Source organism: Cricetulus griseus, chromosome 9 (assembly GCF_003668045.3).
Source record: "Cricetulus griseus strain 17A/GY chromosome 9, alternate assembly CriGri-PICRH-1.0, whole genome shotgun sequence".
NCBI lineage: Eukaryota > Metazoa > Chordata > Mammalia > Rodentia > Cricetidae > Cricetulus > Cricetulus griseus.
This window is the reverse complement of record NC_048602.1, coordinates 25,709,615-25,720,325: the sequence shown is the minus strand read 5'-3', so window position 1 is coordinate 25,720,325 and position 10,711 is coordinate 25,709,615. Positions and strand designations below refer to the sequence as shown.

Genomic DNA, 10,711 nt, shown 5'->3' with positions numbered 1-10,711 from the left:
CTTGAGCTGCTTCCCCTCACCCCACCAGAACCAAGAGAGAACAAACTTGTCTGAGACCCCAGACCAAATCCCACACACTAAAGTACTCACCTGTGACCACACCCAAATGGGCTAGGTCAGCGCCACAGGTGTGTAGTTAGATCACTCACTACAGAACTAAATCTGCATGTCTTGTTATTTGTTCTTCTGATCTGATATCTGAAATGCTCTGAAACATTTCCCTTCAATCCCTTGATGCCAGGAAAAGCTCATCAAACGCCATGCCCTTGAAATGTCTCTTCCTTTTTCCAATGTTGTAGCCAAACCAAAGTAGCAATAAAAGGGAGGCTGCTTTGCCAAACCTGCAATGTAGAAAGAGTCACTTCATCCCTAGTATCTTAGTTGCTTTCCTATTGCTGTGAAGAAATGCCATGACCCAGGCAACTTATACAAGAAAGCATTTAATTTGGGGTTCCCCATTGTAGAGAATCAGAGGCCATGACTACCAGGGTGCAGATCACGGTGGCAGCCAGATTTGGCACTGGAGCAGGAGATGAGAGCTCACATCTGATTCATGAGAAGGAGGCAGAGAGAAACAGAGATAACTGGGGAATGATATGGGAAATCTCAAAGCATAGGGAAACACAAAAGCCCCTGAACAAAAAAAAAATCAGGTTTAAAAGAAATAATTCTGGAAGTAGGACCTTACCTGACTTCAAATCATACTATAGAACCATAGGGACAAAGGCACACATGACAACAGAATAGACAGACACTATCACCTGATTCGTACTGACCCAAAATGCACATTGGAGGAAAACACCCTCTGACTAATGGTTAGATGAAGGCTGAAAATCCATGAGAGGAAGATAAAGCTGGGTCCTCATCTGTCCCGCTAAAGAAAAGACATCTCGAGTTAGGTTCTAAATCTCGATACCAGACCCCACATTCTAAAATATTAAAGGAAAAATAAGGAAAGCACTTCAAGATGTAGACACAGGAAGTTCTTTCTGAATAGGACTCCAGTCCTTCGAGAATCGATGCCAGTAGCTGACAAATGCGATCTCATATAATTAAAACGTTTCTATACAGCAAAGGAAAGTTAATCAGGTGAAGAGATAGATCCAAGAATGGGACAAAATTTGCTACCTTATACAGCTGACAGAGTATCAAACAACACCAACTAATGAATTGGCTACTTAAATGAGCAGACAGAACTCAAAGTACAAAATAGAAAAGCTCAATGAAGGGCTGGAGAGAAGGCTCAAAGTTTAAAAGCAGTGACTGTTCTTCCAGAGATCCTGAGTTCAAGTCCCAGCCACCACAGAGTGGCTCAAAACAATCTAAACTGAGATATAGTGCCCTCTTATGGGGTACAGGCAGAACACTGTACATACAGTAAATAAATAAATAAATAAATATTTTTTTAAAAAAAGGAAAAAACTAAAGAATGCTCAGATTCATATTCCCAACTATACAGTGTCAGCTGGATGGCATATCTGATGCATGTATTGAGTTGTATTTTGACCCTATAACAATAAGTTGCTAAATTAATTCATATGCTAGGACAGAAGGCCAAATAGTATTAGAAATGTAATAATGAAAAATAAAAGCCTGATATCCTATGTTTCATGCTTGGCCTGGTGCTTGGATTTGGATGTCTGCAAATGCTTCCATCAGCTACTGGATGAAGGTTCTTTGATGACAATTAGGGAATTGACCAGTCTCATTAGAGGGCAAGGCCAGTTCAGGAACCCTCTTCACTATTGTTAGGGGTCTTATCTGGAGCCATCTTGTGGAAGATTCCTGGGAATTTTCTTAGCATCGGGTTTCCCTAAGCCAGTAATGGATTCTTCTATAGAGATCCGTGCTCAACCTTGATGAGGTATGGGGGTCCTGCCTCAACTAAATGTAACAGGCTTTGTTGACTCCCCAAGGGAGATCTTACCCTTTCTGAAGAGTGGATGGGATAGGTGGGAGGCAAGGAAGGGAGGTGGTGGAAACTGTGGTTGGTGTGTTCAATGCATAAAAAACAAAAATAAAAATAAAACACTGTCTTTGGATACAGAAAGAAGTACAAAGAACCATTATAATTGTTTGTTACTTTTGTAATGAGGTAATAAAACTAGAAATAAGTAGCAAGAGAATTTGCACAAAGATTTGAAGGTTAAACAATACATTCTGAAAGAGCAATGGGTCACTGGAGAAATCAACAGGGAAATGAAGAAGTTCCTCCCATCAGCTGATAATGACTGTGATACTTTCCACATCTGCCTGAAAACTTTTAATGATCTCCCAGATTGAAAAGTTTGCTTCCTGACATAGTTCAACTTGGGAAAAGCTTATCTTCAGACAGAGACAGAACTCTTGTTTAGTTGACTTGGTCAATCACCATGAGAGTCACACTGTATCTGGGAACTGAAGTTTTCCTTGGGGTGTAGCAAAATGATGCACAGTCAACAAGGCCATTGGAGTCATGGGTGACAAGCTGGTTCATGTCCACTGGGAAGAACAGTCCTCTTAACCTGTCCCTTATATAGTCATGGCTCCTGCTAGGCAGCCTTTTCAAGATGCTTTGCACCTGTGATGCTGCTTCCTGCCCAGGTTTGATTCACACCGCCCTGAGCAAGGATCCCAAGCTCAGAGTCACAGGTGGGTGTCTTCCTCTTTTTTCAACTGCTCCACCATCTGTTATTCTTTGGGTTTCTGTTCAATCGTTCAGATTTATTTTTCCCTATTTTTTAGTCAATTTAGTATATCTCCTTTCTTATATTTTTGTTTAATGCAATACATCTCCTAATTTTCATAGACTGTTTTTTTAAATTTACTTATTTTTAGTTTTTATTCATGTATTTTTTTTGTATGGTAGTTGGCCTGCAAGTATGTCTGTGCACCACATGGTTCAAAGCTCTAGCAAAATACCTAGATTCCTTAGGACTGGTGTTACAGACAATTATGAGTCTCTGTGTGGTGTGAGGAATCTAACCCAGGCTCCCCGGAAGACCAGCCAGTTCTCTCAAATGCTGAGTCCTCTCAAGCCCCCATTTTTTCTTCTGTTAACACTATTTCATCTGATCTAGACATGATTCAGTCTCATGTGAATATATCCCATCTATGACTATTTAAAATTCTTAAATCTTTGGAGGCATCTAATATCTTACAGAATTTTGCACATTCTGCTTAAAGCCCCATATTGGCTTAGGTAGTCATTGTACAACCTTTTAACAAGCATCTGCAGTTTGCCAGATGCTGTGTACAACATTTCACCCAAGTGCTTTGTCTTTCTTCCTGGACCACAGAAAAGTCTCACAGAGGAGGGTTAGCATATTCTCTACAAGGTGGTGGCCTTGGCTTTATTTTTCCTACATATGGATTGACTGCAGAATTCTACCAGAAATTCAAAGGAGAGATAGTACCAGAACTTTCCCTTTCTTTTCTGTGAGGTATGCATGTATGTGAACGTGTGATCACATGTTCCTGTGTGTGCACAGGATAGACACTGACATCATGTGTCTTCCTCTACTTCCTCCTAATTTTTTGAGACAGAAACTCTCACTCAACCTGGAGTGCATCAGTCGGCTACATCAGCTGTTCAATGGGCTTCAAGGTTCCATCTGTCACCAAACAATCTAGTCCACCACACTCAACCTTGACATTGACGCTCACTTTCCAATGCATAGAGTCCTCACACAGCCTCATTGTGTTACTTTGTGACACAATGTTATGGTCACAGAATTTTGTCTAAAAGCAAACCAGACCATTACTGTTGATACTTTCTTTAATGTTGGTTATAAGGTCACATTGACAAGTTAATTCATCTCTGCCTTATGGCGAATGATATCTTCTTTATGGAAACTGTGTGATGTTTTGTTACACTGACCCTATTAGTTCCCTAGATTAATTTTCATACGATGTTCTTTTTTACCTAATGGACTTCATTTTTACTTTATGCCCATTGGTGTTTGGCCTGCACTCATGTCTGTGTGAATGTCAGATGCCCTGGAAATGGAGTTACAGACAATTGTTAGGTGCTATAGGAGTGCTGGGAATTGAACCTGGCTTCTCTGTAAAGGAAGAGCAGCCTGTGCTCTTAACTGCTGAGCCATCTCACCAGCCCCTCTAGCTCCATTTTTATATCCCATTTTCTCTTTTATCTGTTATCTTCATAAAATGCAAGAAGGAATTTTTAACATTTTCCATCAAGGTGGGAATGCTGACACACACCTTCATTTCCAGCACTTGGAAAGCAGAGGCAGGGAAATCTCTGGGAGTTCAAGGCCAGCCTGGTCTACAGGATGAGTTCCAGGTCAGTCAGGTCCACACAGAGAAACCCTGCCTCAAGAAAGAAACAAGTTTCAATCATATTGTTTGTGATTGTTTGGTCGGCTATAATTTTCTAAGCTTGATTATGTGTACATGACATTACCAGCATTCTTATTCTCAAATTTAAGTTTTATGTTGCTGCTTAAGTTTGGTAGTTTGGAAGTAGTAATTGTGTTCCATTAATATTTCTTATGTGAAATATACCTCATTTTTTCCCTTTTGTTTATTATTAATTCAAGTTAGGGAACAGGCTTGTTTTACATGTAAGTCCCCGATCCCTCTCCCTCCCCTCACCCCCATCCCTCCTCCCCCACCTCCAACCTACCCCTCACCCCATCCACCCCACACACCCCAGGCAGGGTAGGGCCCCCAACAGGGGCTCCACAAAGTCCACCAAATCTTCCTGTGCTGGGCCTAGGTCCCTCCCAATGTGTTCAGAGACAGAGTGCATCCCTTTAAGTGGGATGGGCTCTCCGACTCCCACACACACAACAGGGAAAAACGCCAGTCCACCTCCGGAGGCTCCCAGGAGTGCAGGAGCCTCCCCATTGGCATCCATGATCAGGGGGCTGGATCAGTCCCGTACTGGCCTCCCAGACAGCGTCTGGGGTTGATGTGCTCTCCCTTTTTCAGGCCAACTGTTTCTGTGGGTTTCTCCAACCTGGTACAGACCCCTTCGTTCTTCATTCCTCCCTCTCTTCAACTAGGTTCCAGATTTCAGCTCAGTGTATTTCTGTGGATGTCTGTCTCTGCTTCCATCAGCCACTGGATGAGGACTCTAGGATGGCATAGAGAGTAGTCATCAATCTCATTCTAGGGGAAGGGCTTCTAGGCCATCCTCTCCTCCACTGCCCGGACTGTCAGATCGTGTCATCCTTGTAGGTCTCTGGAGATCTCCCTAGTTCCAGATCTCTTCTCAGACCTATAGTGGCTCCCTCTGATATGGTATCTCTCATCCTGCTCTCTCTCCTCTATTCTTCCCCCAACTCAATTTCTCTGCTGCTCCATTTCCTGTCCTCTACTCTACTTCTTGTGCTCTTATTGTGGCAGCACCCTCTCCCCTACCCTCATGCTCTCAATTAGCTCGCGAATTCATGCCACTTCCCATTCCTGGGGTCCATTTATCCCTTAGAGTCATTCATGATTTCTAGTTACTTTGGTGAAGAGGATTATAGGCTGGTAAACCTTTGCTCTATGTCTAAAATTCATATATCAGTGAGTACATACCATGTTTGTCTTTTTGTGATTGGGTTACCTCACTCAGGATGGTTTCCTCTAGTTCCATCCATTTGCCTGCGAATTTCAAGATTCCATTGCTTTTTTTCTGCTGAGTAGTACTCCATTGTATAAATGTACCACATTTTCTCTATCCATTCTTCAGTTGAGGGGCATCTAGGTTGCTTCCAGGTTTTGGCTATTACAAACAATGCTGCTATGAACATGGTTGAACATATGTCCTTGTTGTATGGACATGCAGTATTTGGGTACATACCCAAGAGAGGAATGGCTGGATCTTGAGGTAGATTGATTCCCAATTTTCTGAGCAACCGCCATACTGATTTCCAGAGTGGTCTTAAAAGTTCACACTCCCACCAGCAATGGAGGAGTGTTCCTTCTTCTCTGCATCCTCTCCAGCATAGGTTGTCATTGGTATTTTTTATTTTAGCCATTCTCAGGTGTGAGGTGGTATCTCAGAGTTGTTTTGAGTTGCATTTCTCTGATGGCCAAGGATTTTGAGCACTTTCTTAAGTGTCTTTCAGCCATTTCAGATTCCTCTGTTGAAAAATCTCTGTTTAGATCTACACCCCACTTTTTAATTTCATTGTTTGGTATTTTGGTGTCTAGCTTCTTGATCTCCTTGTATATTTTGGAAATCAGTCCTCTGTCAGATGTGGGGTTGGTGAAGATCTTTTCCCATTCTGTGGGTGGTCGTTTTGTCTTATTGTGTCCTTTATTTAAGGTGAAATTTTTCAAATAGTTAGTTTGAAATTTTCTTCCATTTCTTTTAAACTTTATAGTTCTTTTTCATATATGTTTAATACAGTTGCATCTCACATATAGCGATGACAATGCTGTATAAACTAATTTTTCTGGTGTTCACTGTGACACTCTAGCTGTGGGCTGATCATCACTTGCTCAGGGACCTTTTACCTCTCCATTGTGCTTGATGTATTTGAACTTCTGTAAAAGGGTGAATCTTTTAGCACTTAGCCAGGGTGTAGAATTTTTTTTCATTCTTTCTCCAACATGACAGCATGCTGAGAGGTGCCTTCAAAGAAAGAAAAGAGAAACATTTACAATTATGCTCTCAGTAAAATACAAATAGCAACTTCTTAATAATAATTGTCATCTGTATGTATTTTGTGAACTGTGAATGTGATTGAAGTAAAATTATCAGTGTTATTTTTTATTTCTTACATATATTTTATACAACCGGATAGCTCACTTTTTTGTTTTCTTACTGCATCTGTACCATTGTTTTGGTTTAAATTTTATTATAACCTTCATTTATTTCTGGGGACTTAACACATGTATACAATTAAGTATAATAATATTTATTTGGAATTCACATATTTTTACATATGCTGGCAGTTGCTCCAGGATTGCTTTTTATATATCTCTTCATTGGTATTCAAATTTCATTTCCTTTTTTTTTTTACTCCAGTTAATCAATGAGTTTTATTGGGATTACTTACAGGAGTATGGGTGAGGGGTTTCTTCTAGAAGCAGAAATAACTCAGAAACAGCTGCACCACAGAAACACACACAAGCTGGGAACCTGGAGCACACCAAATTTCATTTTCTTGTGTGTGTGTGTGTGTGTGTGTGTGTGTGTGTGTGTTTATTTTAGATTTTGTTTTTGTTTTCTTTCCAGTCAGGGTTTCTCTGTGTTACCCTGGCTGTCCTGAAGTAGCTAAGTAGAACAGGGTGGCCTGAAACTCACAGAGATCCACCTGCCTCTGCCTCCTGAGTACTGGGATTAAAGGCTTTCACCACCACAGCCCAGAAAATTTCCTTTTCTTGAATGTCAAAACTAGTGCATGCTAATCGTTGGTGATTCCATTTTCCATTGATAGGATCTTCCTGTGCAAGTCATAGCGTGAGTCTGTTTCATCTGGGTTCAAATGACAGTCTGACATTTTAACCCAGTCCTCATATTCTTGGCAGAAGAAAATACTAATAACATGGTAAGTGGAGGGGAAATTCAGGACCATGGTGAGTCACAAAACAATGACAAGGTAGGGCATTTAAGGACAGGTACATAGCAGAGAGAAAGATGAGGAAAAAAACAAATTTCAGGAAGATGGTTAGTAGAATGACAAGAAATACAGACTAAAATTTGGGAATTTGTGTGTGATTCCAGAGAAAAACGTGGCTCTGAAAAAGCCATAAGGCCCAGGAGAGATGAGATGTGTTTTCTAAGCTTAAGAATGGTGGGTGCTGTTTAACTATATAAGAGATAACAATGGCTAACAATGACAAGCCTTGAAGCTAACTGAATCCCTGATATGAAAAATAACTGGAATTATGGAAGAACAACATCCCAGGTGTTAGAATTCTTTAAGGAATTTCAAAGTTGGCCCCCTCAAACTAGAATTAATGGACTAGAGTAGGGGCATGTGACACTACAGGGATTTGTGTGCCTTGAGAAAATTCAGAAATTTCTGAGGACTGGTTGGATAATTCAACTTTTAAGTCCAACAAATGCTAAACACAAAGTATCTAGGAAATAGGGGACACCATGAAAAGACCAAACCTAGGAATAAATGGCATAGAATGAGGTGAAGAATCCAAAATCAAAGGTACAGAAAACATATTCACCAAAATCATAGAATGAAAGAATCTTCTGATGGCAATAGAATGCAGATATTGCAATAACAAGACAAAGAAATCTTTGTTACAGTGGGTTTATCAATCAGAATCTACATGACTGATTTGATCATCAATTGTTACAGAAAACACATTTTTGTGAAGATGTGCTCACTATCGTGAGTTTGTAGTCTTACCCTGGCCTTTGTTTTCCACATATCAGCAGCTCAACTCTAAGCTGTTAGCAAAAGAGACAAAAGGAAATGAAATACCTCAGAACACTGCTGGGTAACATGTAAGGGGAAATGCAAGACAAATCATCCTACATGGAAAGTCCAAGTATTCAGTCATCACAAAGCTGACAGGAACACATGTGTGTCTACACCACTGATGTTCAAGTACACACACTACCATCTATGTTTTAGAAACAAATGTTGCTACAAACATGATTACATTGATACCTGGGTCAAAGGAAAAACTATCAACTGGTGAATGAAAATATCTGTGAAAGGAGGGATGGTTCAACTGTGAAAGACCTTTGGTTGCTCTTCAAGAGTGCCAGGGTTTGATTCTCAAGCATGCATAGAGTTCACAAACATACAGTCAAAGCACTCATACTCATAAAATAAATAACTTTTATTAAAAGCCTTATGACATGCGAATTTGGCTTTCACACAGGTCAGCATATACTCTGCCTGACATGAATTCAGGGTGTTTGGCTGCATGTGACCTGCTTTCCAACACTGTAGTCTACCCTCTATGATGGTCAAGAATCCGTGGAATGCTAAGATGTCATCCTTGAACCTAACATTGAAAGGATTTGGACATTTCTTCAGGTGATGATGGCACACACCTCTAATCCCAGCATATAGGAGGCAGAGATAGGTGGATCTCTGTGGATTCGAGACCAGCCTGGTCGACAGAGCAAGTTCCAGAAATGCCAGTGAAACACAAAGAAGCCCTGTCCAAAACAATACAAAAGAATAGAAAGGAAGTGGACATTTCTCACGTACCCATTCTCCTCCTAGCTGTCAATCGTTATATTTTCCCACAAATGTCATTTGAAAAATAGTTTTATAATACAGTCCTTTTATCTGTCACTCTCAGCCTAACAAACCTGACACACAATATCATGCTTCCAAGTAATACCATATTGGGGTTCTGTCTCATATCTCAGTTATGTGTTGGTGTCACAGGGAACTCATTATTGTTTATTTTATTCATATATACTTTCTTCTTTAAGCCTCATTTTAAGAAGTTGATCGATTCCGTTTCCATGCACCTGACAATAGTTAATATGCTGATGATCATATTCACGTTGCTATCCCATATCATGTCATTCTTTGGAGTACCCAACTTTCTGAATGATGATGGCTGTAGGGTAGTGTTATTTATATTCAGAGTCATGCGGGGTATGTCCATCAGTACCACTACTATTCTGAGCACATTTCAAGTCCTCACCATCACTCCCAGTAATTCTAGGTGGGCGTGGCTTAAGCCTAAACTCTCCAAGTTGACTTTGTCATCCTTACTTTGCTCCTGGCTCATTAACCTGCTCATCTATACATATATGGTTCCATTGGTAATAGCCAAAACCAATTCTACTCACTTTGGCAATGGATATTTGGACCCTTACTGTCAAAACAAGCACTTTGGGAAACAAAATTTTGGGTCATTTTTTTATATTATATTCACTCATGATCTCTTCTATGTGGCCCTTATGATGTGGACCAGCCTTTACATGGTAACTGTCCTCTACAGACACCGCAAGAGAGTCCAGCATCTTCACAGCACAAGCCTCTCCAACCAGCCATCTCCTGAACGCAGAGCCACTCACAACATCTTGTTGCTGGTAATCTGTTTTGTGCTCTTTTATTGGTTGAACAATTTCATCACCCTTTCTGGTTTTTATGTACAAGCAAAAATTCCAAACTGGGAGGGAATTAATGCAATTTTGGGAGCATGCTACCCAACCATCTGCCCTTTTTTACTAATGAAGAATAATAAACTTGTTTTGCAATTCACTTCCTCCTTTTCTGAAAAGAGGATGACCTGCTTTCAAAGTGCACTCCGTGGCTGAGCTGACACCAATGTGTTCTCATCATTGGAAAATTGTCTTGATGATTTCCATAGGATAAAGCATTTGAATGTGGACCTTGAATACCTGATATTGCCTTACTTTTAACTCTGACATTCTGTACTCTATTAAATATCATATAGTCAACATTTCTCTTGACTAAAACTCTGTGTATATAATTTTAATAATTTAACATTCATTATCCAGTCAAATTATTACACTTTGCACGAGTGAATATATTTTAAGTATTTTGAACAGTTTTGTACTTCTTGATTTTTCTCTATTAAAATACTTCTAATCACATTTTCTCTATCCATTCTTCAGAAGAGGCGCATGGAGGTTGCTTCCAGGTGTTCTGTCTATTACAAACAATGCTGCTATGAACATGGTTGAACATACGTCCTTGTTGTAATAAAGGGCATTATGTGGTATATGCCCAGGAGACGAATGGCTGGATCTTGAGGTAGACTAATTCCCATTTTTCCGAGCAACCGCCATACCAATTCCAAAGTGGTCTTACAA

The 10,711-nt window shown here is 40.2% G+C and overlaps 1 protein-coding gene across 1 annotated transcript; it reads left to right on the top strand.

Annotated features, from left to right (window-relative positions):
• Positions 1-9,244: 9,244 nt before the first annotated feature.
• LOC100773390 (vomeronasal type-1 receptor 4-like) lies at positions 9,245-10,192 on the top strand. The gene has a single exon (XM_027431178.1). The coding sequence runs from the start codon at positions 9,245-9,247 to the stop codon at positions 10,190-10,192; it is 948 nt and encodes a 315-aa protein (XP_027286979.1).
• The last annotated feature ends 519 nt before the right edge of the window (positions 10,193-10,711 follow it).